The sequence below is a fragment of the Lactuca sativa genome, chromosome 2, assembly GCF_002870075.4.
Source record: "Lactuca sativa cultivar Salinas chromosome 2, Lsat_Salinas_v11, whole genome shotgun sequence".
NCBI classification, from domain to species: Eukaryota; Viridiplantae; Streptophyta; class Magnoliopsida; order Asterales; family Asteraceae; genus Lactuca; species Lactuca sativa.
This window is the reverse complement of record NC_056624.2, coordinates 156,045,713-156,057,524: the sequence shown is the minus strand read 5'-3', so window position 1 is coordinate 156,057,524 and position 11,812 is coordinate 156,045,713. Positions and strand designations below refer to the sequence as shown.

At 36.7% G+C, this 11,812-nt stretch overlaps 3 protein-coding genes across 3 annotated transcripts; 2 read left to right on the top strand and 1 right to left on the bottom strand.

The window, feature by feature from the left end:
• Nucleotides 1–2,146: 2,146 nt before the first annotated feature.
• Nucleotides 2,147–4,557, top strand: LOC111883408 (DELLA protein GAI). Its single transcript, XM_023879739.3, has one exon. It carries the CDS (start codon nt 2,496–2,498, stop codon nt 4,239–4,241), a length of 1,746 nt encoding a protein of 581 aa, XP_023735507.1. The 5' UTR covers nt 2,147–2,495; the 3' UTR covers nt 4,242–4,557.
• Nucleotides 4,558–5,328: 771 nt separating this feature from the next.
• On the bottom strand, nt 5,329–6,480 carry LOC128132406 (uncharacterized). Its single transcript, XM_052768961.1, has 2 exons — nt 5,877–6,480; nt 5,329–5,792 (listed from the first exon to the last, which is right to left on the bottom strand). Exons 1-2 carry the CDS (start codon nt 6,478–6,480, stop codon nt 5,329–5,331), a joined length of 1,068 nt encoding a protein of 355 aa, XP_052624921.1.
• A 1,919-nt stretch (nt 6,481–8,399) lies between these two features.
• Nucleotides 8,400–9,269, top strand: LOC128132405 (protein NPGR2-like). Its single transcript, XM_052768960.1, has 3 exons — nt 8,400–8,410; nt 8,500–8,671; nt 8,802–9,269. The coding sequence occupies exons 1-3, from the start codon at nt 8,400–8,402 to the stop codon at nt 9,252–9,254; spliced, it is 636 nt and encodes a 211-aa protein (XP_052624920.1). The 3' UTR covers nt 9,255–9,269.
• The last annotated feature ends 2,543 nt before the right edge of the window (nt 9,270–11,812 follow it).

Genomic DNA, 11,812 nt, shown 5'->3' with positions numbered 1-11,812 from the left:
TTTTTCAGTAAAATTATATTATGTTTCATAAGCTTATGTTTCCAAGTAAGGTTATTATATGTCTTGAAAAACCTATTGTTTGTTGTAAAGGATTTGTAAAAATATTTCCTAATGAATGTTTATGATTTTTATATTTTCAAAAGTACAAATGTGTGATATTTTGAAAAGATTTTATGTCTAAAACAAATGTAACTCACAAGATATTTTGTCTTATGTATTATATTTTGAATGTCATGTATCTTAGCCACATGTTGTTTACCACTCGATAAGAGAACTGAATAACATAAAACTCACATGAGACTTTATCGATAAAAATAATGATAGGGAAATAAATTGTCTCCCTGGACATTATAGTCATGTCATTTATCGAGACAATGTTTGATTTGAGTTTAGCAACACACCTGATTTATCGTCGTGTCAATATAGATTTATCCGGTTTGCCTAGAGGTCGTGCCAAATTCTTGGTAGAAGTGTTATAGAGTATTTTGAAACATAAGAACAAATTGACTCTGACCGTTTATGGTTATTACCGGAGTACACTTACCTTATCTTTCTGATGTCCTAAAGGGATATATTATCTATATTGTTACATTGTACATCTAAACACAATGGTCCTCATGTTAAGAGCCACAAGTATCTTAGGTGTAAGGATTAAATAATCCATTTGGTTGAAAATAACTTATGACATCGATCCGTTAAATAATGATCTCAATAATATGTCTATCCAGAAATTGTTTGTAGCAAATGCAAGTGAATACAACACAATATTTGCCTATATTCATCATGCATATGTGGTAGTTGATGCTAGATTTGTTGGTTTCTTCATCATGTGGTTCTGGTAGTTGGTGCTAGATTTGTAGGTCTCTTTTACACTTATGATCTCGATAAGAACCTTAATAACCCTAATAACAAGGTACCATGTGACTCTTGTATCAACATAATTTTATTTGGAGTCATTTGATGAGACCTGGATCCTAAGATTTTTAGTAGCTCAATAAATCATTATTTCATATTTTGATAATGATGTTCAATATCAGATCGTTTTTTTTTTTTTTTGGTCATTCATGCGAGGGATATCAAAAAAAAATGAAAAGGGGTTTAATTTAACATAAACGTATTTCTAGTCTATTAACAAATTTACAAATTAAACAAGGTTTTATACATAAAAAATAGATTTTTAATTACATTCACTACCTACATTTATGGCATATTACACTTACTTTCGATTGATTTCAGCGCAATCCCAGAAACCACACACCCATAAACATTTATTTTATTATACTATATAATAATAATAATAATTTTAATAATAAATATCAGGTGAATAAATATCAAGAATAGGGAATGTATTAAATGCACGTGTAGTAACTAATAAAAACCGGCGAGTGGAGGAGAAAAAAAAGAAATATGAAAAACATATCTCAAGTGTAAAGGAGAGGGCCCCACCACGTCAATTTGTTTTTAAAAATGGTGTACGGTTATTATGGGCTCGAAAGTGCATGTAGGGGAGGTGCACTGCACTGCATCGCATCATCAGACACAGTCTCCATAACCCCCCTCATGTATTGCGGTGCAGCCACGCCTCTTTTTTATGCCACTTAAAACCTCTTGTCCCGCCACCCAATCCTTCTCTTTGCTTACATCTTCCAATTTTCATTCTACCCCCTCCACTTTCTTCATTCCACAAAATACCCCTTTACTTTCTAATTATTCATCCTTCACAATAAAAAAAAAAAATAGGTCGTTCGGCCGCCCGCTCAGCTTCCACAATTTACGAGGGATGCGACGATACACTAAGCAGTCTCATTCAGGACTATGTCGTATCGTCGTAACCTAAACTGTTGGTCATTTCTGTTTGAAACTGATATCATCGATGTATACAGTTTAGGGATAAAATAGTATTATTGGATGTCTATTAATTGATATTTGTTTATTTTTAGGTCATATTCACATAATGAATGATTTACTCTACTTAAATATCTATAGTTTGAAGGAGTGGGATTATTATAACATCATTATTGGTGTTTTGAAGGTTGTAATTATATATAGTGAGGATGCTTTGTAAAATTGCATTGATACAAATGACAAGCATATCATAAAGGAACCTTTTGTATCTTCTCTTGGTATCATGTAACACAAGAAAACAATTTGTTACATTAAATAAAGTATTTATTTAGTTTTTTTTATAGTATTATATTATTTGTTTTAGTTTTTGGAAAAGGAAAGAAACGGAATAAAAAAGGAAATATAATTATTAGGGGGTCTTGGTCTGGCCTTATCTCCTTCTCCAGTTCATCTTGTGTTCCTCTCTTGAAGCTCGAGCCCCCACCCTTCACGAGCACTTGCCTCTTGCTTTCCAAACTAAAAAGAAGATTCAACTATTACTACTCCTATACTACTTTTACACAAACCCCAATCCTCCATTCGATTTCATCCAAGTTTCTTTAACCAATTGATATACAGATCTTTTCATCAGTCTACGAATTTAATCAGCCATGAAGAGGGATCGTGAGCGTGAGCGTAAGAAGGAAGCAAAGCCATCGTCGTCGTCTTCAATGGCGGTTGGAATTGGAAAGGCCAAAGATTTGCATCAGTCGTTGCCGGATTCCGGCGGAATGGATGAGCTTCTGGAAGTGTTGGGTTACAAGGTGAGGTCAACGGATATGGCGGATGTAGCCAAGAAGCTTGAGCAGCTTGAAATGGTGATGGGTGAAGATGGGATTTTGCAACTGTCTGATACTGTTCATTACAACCCTTCTGATCTATCTGGTTGGGTTCAGAGCATGCTCTCCGAGCTCAACACCAACAGTTCTGATAATTCGTCTTCCACCAACTTCGGTATCGTTCTCCCCGGCGAATCCTCCTCCACCACCATGATTGATTTCTCCAACAACAAACAAATTGATACCCAACAAACCGGTGGTAAGATGTACGACGATGATCCATATGATTTGCGTGCGATTGCAGGTGGTGCTATTTACGGGACAACCGCAGAGGAGTCTCCGGTGTCTAGAAACGGAATTAAACGAATGAAAGCGGCAGCTCCTGGATCTGAAGCTGTTGACGTACCGCCGGAATCGCCGAAACCGGTGGTTCTCGTCGATTCTCAGGAGGTTGGGATACGATTAGTTCACACGTTGATGGCCTGCGCGGAGGCGGTGCAGCAGGACAACCTGAAACTAGCCGACGCTCTTGTCAAACACGTGGGTCTCCTGGCGGCGTCACAGGCTGGCGCCATGGGGAAAGTCGCCACCTATTTCGCCGGTGCACTTGCTCAGAGAATCTACAAGATATATCCTCAAGATGGGCTTGAAACTTCATGTTGGGAAATTTTACAGATGCATTTCTATGAAAGCTGTCCTTACCTCAAATTCGCACACTTCACCGCCAATCAAGCCATCCTCGAAGCATTCGCCGGAGCAACCCGCGTACACGTTATTGATTTCAGCTTGAACCAAGGGATGCAATGGCCGGCGCTTATGCAAGCTCTGGCATTACGCGCCGGCGGTCCACCGGCTTTCCGTCTAACAGGAATTGGGCCACCGCAACCGGATAACACCGATGCGTTACAGCAAGTAGGATGGAAATTAGCCCAATTAGCAGACACAATCGGAGTCGAATTTGAATTCCGCGGGTTTGTTGCAAATTCATTAGCTGATATCGACGCATCGATGCTTGATATCCGACCGTCGGAGGTCGAAGTGGTGGCGGTGAACTCCGTTTTCGAGCTCCACCGCCTCTTAGCTCGTCCCGGCGCCGTCGAGACGGTGTTGAATTCAATCAAAGCAATGAAACCGAAAATAGTGACTCTCGTGGAACAAGAATCTAACCATAACGGCGCCGTTTTTTTAGACAGGTTCAACGAAGCTTTACATTACTATTCCACCATGTTCGACTCGTTGGAAAGCTCGGCGTTGACTCAACCTCTCAGTCAAGATTTAGTGATGTCGGAGGTGTACTTAGGGCGGCAGATATGTAACGTGGTGGCGTGCGAAGGTACAGACCGAGTTGAACGCCATGAGACACTGAGTCAATGGCGGAACCGGTTAAACTCAGCCGGGTTCGACCCAGTTCACCTGGGGTCCAATGCTTTTAAACAAGCGAGCATGTTGTTGGCTTTGTTCGCCGGCGGCGATGGGTACAGGGTGGAAGAAAACGACGGGTGCTTGATGTTGGGGTGGCATACGAGGCCATTGATTGCCACCTCCGCTTGGCAACCTGGCAGTACTATTATCGAGTGATGAGAATGAGTCAACCCGGGAATGGATTCTGGTGAACTCAGTAGCTGTAATGAGTGGAATGGGAGACATCGATAGAGAAAGAAAGACCCATACGAGTCAAATCAAGTCTTTTCATAATTTACATTTCACACACCCGAGTCAGCTTTTTTTACGTTTTTTCCACTACTTTCTTTAAGTGGTTGATGTTTTTTTTACTCGTTTAAATGGGAGTCGTTTGTACTTTTACTTTGTGGGGTCTATACCCCAAATTTTATGTTTATATTTTTTTTTCTTTTATTTTTAATAAAACGTCCGTGAGAGTTCCGGTTATTAACAAGTTTGAAGAAAATTTGATTATTATAATTATAAAAACCATTTAAAGTTTAATTTAATAACATAACAACAGGAAAGATAATAGAAATTCGCAATTTAAATTAAAAACGTGATTAAGTATGTTACTTTTTCTGTTGCAATATTGTAATGGAAAAGATAACAGATCTGATCACAGTTTAAATTACACTCTAACTAAATCTGTTACTTTTTTATGTTACAAATATCAAATTTAACTAACAAGAAATCACTAAACCTTTTTAATAATAAAAAATTCAGGAAAAAAAAAAGTTATTGATAACGAATATTCAAGTCCCTGAGAATTGAGATATACATAGTTACGTACATAGACAACCAAAACAGTGAAAAAGATATGAGAATATCAGGCCGGGTCCAATAAAAATAGAAAGAGGACCATTTAAAATCATATGCCGGACAATAAATCCAAAGATTAAAACAATGACTTAGGTGCTGTTTGTTTTTCCGAAGTGAAACTGTCTGAAGTCTGCGGACCACCTCTGCGGTCCTCTGCAGCAGAAGAGGTGGACCAAAGTGCTGCAGACTGTAATGAGAAGCATGTTTGTTTTTTTAACATCTGCAGACTGCTGCATATATTAAAAAATTTAAAATAAACTAATTTAATAAACCGAAGATAGTTTTTTAATACCAAAAATTTAATAATAGTAGTTTTAAAACATTGAAATAAAATTCAAACAACCAAATTAGTCTTATAATAACATTTTTAAATAAAATTCATAGAACCAAACTTTAATAATTTTCATTCCATATTTTGCATCAATTGCTCGGCAATTTCATCCCGTAACTGGGTCATATATTCACGGTCCGCTGCAGTACCATGTGTTGGAATCTCATCTTCATCATTATCAACGACTGCATTGTTATTCCGAACCGAGACATTTGGTTCATCATATCGTGCAAAAAACTCATCACGTAGTCCCTCTCTTCTTATAAAATTATGAAGCGCAAAACATGCTAGGGTTATGTTTCGTTGTGTAACCAACGAGAATGGTGCCATCCTCTTCAATATAGGGAATCGTGCTTTCAAGACACCAAAAGCCCGCTCAATGACATTCCGAAGTTTTGCATGTGCATGGTTAAATTTTTCTTTATTCGTTAATGCATGTCTTCGACGGAAATCTCCAAGCCAATACCTTACATTACGGTACGGTGCCATAAAACCTCGAATGTTTGCATAGGCGGCATCACAAAGATAATATTTATCTGTAAAAAAGCAAAAAAAAAAAAAAAAAAAAGTCATTTATTTTTCAAGCTAAGATAAAACTATTTAAATAACCATAAATTTACCTGGTGGTGGGAGCGGGAATGGTGCATGTGGATTTGCTAATGCTTCTGATAAAATTCTAGAATCGTGTGCTATCCCTTCCCAACCGGCCACAACAAACGTAAACATCATGTTGAAGTCACATATTGCCAATACGTTTTGGTAACAATCGCCTTTTCCCCTACTTCTATATAAATCCCGTTTGTTTGCAGGGACAACAGCATGTATCAAAGTGCCATCAAGTGCACCAACTGCTCCCTTGAACACCCGTCGTAGCCTCCTATTATGTCCCGGAATATTTGGATTCGGATTAAAAGAAGTTGGCACTATAATGTCATGTGCGAAAAGCAACATTTTGTCCAACACTTCATGAAAAAACTTATGAATTGTTTGCTTTGAGTGTTGAAATCTCCGCTTGATAATCACATAACGTTGGTTATGACCGATCATCATCAAAAACATAGCCATCTTCTCCTCAACCGACACATGTTTGCTATCCTTTAACGCGTAGTGTACTCTAAAATGAGCACATAGCCGAACAAATGATTCACGGGACATACGTAGCACTTCAAGACATTGTAGAGGATTACGGTGAAGTAACTCTAACGTAAATTCATGTCCTGTCATTTCCGAATCGTTGTCCCGCACTCGTTTGACACCTCTCTTCCAAAAGTAGCGGACGTACAAGTACATAAGAATTATGAGTAATATCTTTTTGTCGTGATCCATTACAAACCTATTAATCAACAAAACATAACATAACATAAGATAAAAACATAACTTAAATCTCAAGTACAAAAAAATATAAAATAAATTTCAAGCGCCAAAAAACATAACATAAATTTCAAGTACCAAAAAACATAACATAAATTTCAAGTACCAAAAAACATAACATGAATTTCAAGTACCAAATAACATAACATAAATCTCAAGTACCAAATACTAAAAATAACATTCAAGTAGAAATAACCAAAAAACATAACCATATAGTTCCAAAACATGCAATTAAAACCTAAACAACTCAAACATATAAAGTCAACGAACGATCTTTCCATCCTTTAAAACTCCCAAGCTTGTAGCTGTCATCTCGATCCATCCTCTTAATATTCGTGGATCATTAGGCAAATTTACCCACATCTCTCTCATACTCATGGTCCCTCCAAAAATGTGATACGCAGCAAATCGTAGAGGGTCTATTGGGTCTAACTCGAGCAACTCAAGCTTCTCTAAACATTGGGGAATTGTTGGCCCTTGAGTCAAATGACGTAGAGCTTTTTGCATCTCCAATGCTAAATCATCAGCAGTAATAGAAGCTTTAGGCGAGGCAGAAGAAGGTGGATCAGGTGAGGCACTAGGAGCTCTAGGTCTAGGAGTTGAGGGTTTGGCCCTTTTGTTGGGGTTACCAGAAGGTGAAGCAGCAGAAGGTGAAGCAGCAGAAGGTGAAGCAGCAGAAGGTGAAGGTTGAGTAAAATGCTCACTAGTATGATTGGAAAAGAAATCATCCTCATCTATGTTAATAGAAGGGGCGTCCATAAGATGTAGTGGTGCGACATGGAAAGAAGATGATCCATGTCCCGATGGTGTTTGGGATGTGGCATAACTGAGATTACCAGATGCACTGTTTCCATCAAAGAGTTCTGCACAAAGCTCTGGAAACAATAATGGGACGGTTTTCAAAGAAGCGGCTTTCGGATGTCCCTAAACGCAATCAATGTAACAAAAGTAATATAAGAATTGGCAACTATATAAACAAAATACATATAAATATGTGTGTGTATATATACCTTTTTAAAGTCCTCCCACTCCTCATTTGTTAAATTAAAAGTATTTGTTTGGGGATTGTAAAGGTTTCCAGTTTTATTTTTTAAGTACAACCATCCTGTGTATTTGGCTTTAAGGTTATCATAGGCGTTTTTTAATTGTCGTTGACTCAAATCCACGCCATATTTTTCCTTAATGGTTGTTCCTAACTTGTGCCATGATTGTTTGTGCAAACTCAAACCTTTTCTACCCACGGTTTGTACTTCTTCAATACAAGTGAGCAATAAGCATTTTGTTTGCTCATTGGTCCATGTATGTTTATCTCCCATCGCTAATAACAAAAAAATATAAAATACATACTTTAGCAAAAAAGATTAATCATATTTCAACATAATCAACAAATACGTTTAGCATATTCAACAATTTAAGCACAAACTTGAAAAGAAGCATAAACTTGATCTCCATTCAAGAAATACAAGTGATAACAATTCAACAAATAAGTTTAAAAAAACCATTTGAGCTAATGATTTCAGCATATAAACTAATATACGAGTTTATGATTTCACAATATAAGTATATGATTTCAGCAAGGATTATGATTTTACCCAACATTCATAACAATTCAACACAAAAATTCATGAACCTAAACATAAATCATGGCTCTAATTAAAGAACAAAACACAAACTCCTAGAATTATAACAAAGCACTAAAGCAGAATTTTAACTCAATTTATGCTTGCAATATCTCTAACTGCTAGAATTATAACAAAACAAAAATTCTCTCTATGGTGGATCTGTAAAAAAAAAGGTCAATTATGCCCTTATGAAACCATTCAAATCATGAGATTATCATCTTATTTCACAGCTTCAAAGCTTATTTCACAGCTTCTTTCTTCAATCATATTTCACAGCTTCATCAGAATCATTAGCTGTGGAGGATTGTTCCTCTGGTGCTTATTCTTCTCAAGCCACTGGTGAAAACGATAGGAGGCCAGATACGGGTAATATTGAAGAAGCCGAATCATCTCTTCGTGAAAATGGTTCCTTAAATTTTGAGGTTGTTTCTCTAAACTTTTTACATTTTTTCTTATTTCCTGGTTTGAATTGAACCCATAGAACAAGTTTTAATCTTTCTTTTGGTTAAGAAAGTCTATTAGAATTGGTAATTGAATGTTATTGTAAAATAGGAAGCAAGAGCGTTGTTAGGGAGATATGAATATCAAAAGGGAAACATAGAAGCTGCTCTTCATGTGTTTGAAGGGATAGATATAGCAACAGTAACTCCAAAGATGAAGATTAGTCTTTCCCAAAGAGGCGAACCTCGTAGAAGAGTTTCTCATAATTATGGGGATCCACCATTGTCTATACATGCTGTTGGTTTACTCCTTGAAGCAATTTTATTTCACACTTCTGGACAAAAAAAAAAAAAAAAAAAAAAAAACAAACCTGTGTGCTGTGATGTTGAAGACGAAGGAGATGGAGGATGGGCAGTGAAATCGGCGACCACCAGCAGCAAGGAGCGGCGACCACCAGCAGCAAGGAGCGGCGAGCAGCAGCAGCAGCGACGGCGACCGGCAGCAGCAGCGACGGCGACCAAAATTCTTCCGGTCTTCAACACGTTCGACGCCAAGAAAGAATGAACGACTTGCGGCTGTGGTTTTGTCCGTGTCTTTTTTTTTGTTATTAGGTTTAGAAGTGCTGAGAAGAGGTAAGCCCAATGCTGCGTGGGGAAGAGGACGGGAAGAGGTTTTTAAGCCCGAAGCCTTCTAAAAATCAAACTGCTGCGAATTTAAAAGTGCTGCGCGTGTGCTGCGCCGCGCAGCACTAAGAGGTTAGAAGAGGATTTTTTTAAAAAACAAACACAACCTTAGACAATTATTGATAACAATTCAAGAACATTATGAAGTATTTAGGTGAAGATAAAATTTAAAAATATTATCCAATTAATAATGCAGGTTTTTAATAGAATAATTTGTAAGGATCTAAATTAGGACTTTTAAACTATTATAATATATTTCTTTTTTTGTTAAATTGTTCAGGTTTACGTTCATAAACACTTGATAATTAAATACAACACATGTTTGCATATTTTCACATAGATAATTTTGCGTAGTACATGTCCTATAGTGAAAACCATGTTTCCCAAATGGGTTCTCTTTGAATGTATCTTATTGAATAATTTTACTTATTTTGATTATTGAGATAAAATCCTACTTTTATTGTTATATAATTATTTATTAATTTTGTAATAGTTTATTTTATAAGAAATGCTTCAAGACAAATTTTGTTATGACACCCGATCCGTTGCACTTGACACTTGACTCAAGGTGCTTGCCATAGCTATAATACATTTGATCGATTACAAAGAAAAAAGAAAATTCAGAAAACACATCGGGTTTTGGACCTCATTTATTTATTTATTTTTATTTTTATTATTATTATTTTTTTAACGGTGGATGCATTAAAACCAACTAGTAAGATGCTAGAGCAAAATACAAAGTACAAATGAAAACAGAAAATCACATAGTACAAGCATAAAAAGAAAACTTACACAAATCAAACAAATTTAGACTACCATAGCAAGATCTATGTTTAATCCAATTGAACGCACTCAATTGGATGTCATCCACCAATTTCATAGGAGAATATCTCTTCTTTTTAAACACCAAATCGTTCCGGGCTCTCCGGATCCACTAAATCAAAGAATATACCAAGGCTAGTTTCATCTTTCTCCGGTTCTTCCTTTGTGTAGACATTTACAATTCGTTTTGTAACTCCACTATATTAGATGGGGGATTCAATGTAAAGCAGCTCCATGAAGAAAACCAATGCCAAACTTGTATTGCAAAAGAGATCGAAAAAAGATATGATCGATCTCTTCCTTATCAGTGTTGCAAAAAGGGCAACAGTGGAAGGTAAAATAATGTTGCGAACCATGAAATTTTTAGCAATAGGGATCCTAAAAACAAAACAATTTAGTTTAATAGGTATCCAACTAACCCATTTGAAATCCCGAACGACAACCTCCGAATAACGTTTCTCAAGTACCATGATAACTAAGTTAGTAACTTTTTAGTGAGTTCCGCACAATATCACATACATCACATATAACCATACATAACATTAACGAGTTTGTTTCAACCTAATAACTAATAAGTATGTTTCAACCGGATGGGTATGTTTCAACCGGATGGATATGTTTCAACCCAAAGTGTCTGTTTCAATCAAACGTATATGTTTCAACCAAACAGGTCTATTTCAACCGAATTAGGTATGTTTCAACCCAATAAGTTTGTTTCAACCGAAACGTGTATGTTTCAACCCAACATGTCTCTTTCAACCGAACGGGTATGTTTCAACCCAACATGTCTCTTTCAACCTAGCATATATGTTTCAACCCAACATGTTCGTTTCAAACGAAACGATTATGTTTCAAACCAACATGTCTATTTCAACCGAACGAGTACGTTTCAACCTAACATGCATGTTTCAATCGAAAAGGTATGTTTCAACCCAACTGGTCTTTTTCAACCGCACATGCAAACACACAAGCAACATGAAGACTCTACTAGTGTAACGTTCCAAGTTCCATAATATTTTTTTTCATTTTTAAAATTGAATACACACCCATTTTTATAAAGCTACATTCAATTCAAACAATTTGTTCATGAACCATAATTCAAAATCAGAGTATAAGGAAAAAAATGAGGAATCTTGAATCATAAAACTATTGATGTGTATGTGTACAGTCCGGCCTTCACGATCCGATAAGTACTTGAAAAACATTTAATTCACAACTGTAAGCCAAAGCTTAGTGAGTTCCCCAAAATACCCTACACAACAATACACATATAATGCATGCACACACGGCCCTTTACTTTGAGTAGATCACCTCGCAAGGCCTATAGTACACCTGGACCGCTCTACCGAGCCTATAGTCTAACTAGACCACCTCGCAAGACCTATAGTATAGATGGGCCGCTCCCTTAGGCCTACAGTCTGAATGGACTGCCCTGCAAGACCTATAGTTCACTTGGACCGCTCGGGTCTTGACATATAACATAAAGTAGGTCCACCTCAACCCAACCAACCATAATATATCGACATGTGAAAACAAATAAACAATAACCAACAAACACATGTAATCATAACAGATCTACCAATCTAATAGATCACTATAGCATACCAACATCCTATA

What these genes read in the sequence shown, in the direction of transcription:
- LOC128132406 (XM_052768961.1), bottom strand. Translation starts at nt 6,480, where the DNA reads ATGACAGGACATGAATTTACGTTAGAGTTACTTCACCGTAATCCTCTA. An exon ending in ATTCCCGCTCCCACCACCAG is followed by an intron (nt 5,793 to 5,876) that starts GTAAATTTATGG and finishes GCTTTTTTACAG; the next exon opens with ATAAATATTATCTTTGTGAT.
- LOC111883408 (XM_023879739.3), top strand. Translation starts at nt 2,496, where the DNA reads ATGAAGAGGGATCGTGAGCGTGAGCGTAAGAAGGAAGCAAAGCCATCG.
- LOC128132405 (XM_052768960.1), top strand. An exon ending in ATGGTTCCTTAAATTTTGAG is followed by an intron (nt 8,672 to 8,801) that starts GTTGTTTCTCTA and finishes ATTGTAAAATAG; the next exon opens with GAAGCAAGAGCGTTGTTAGG.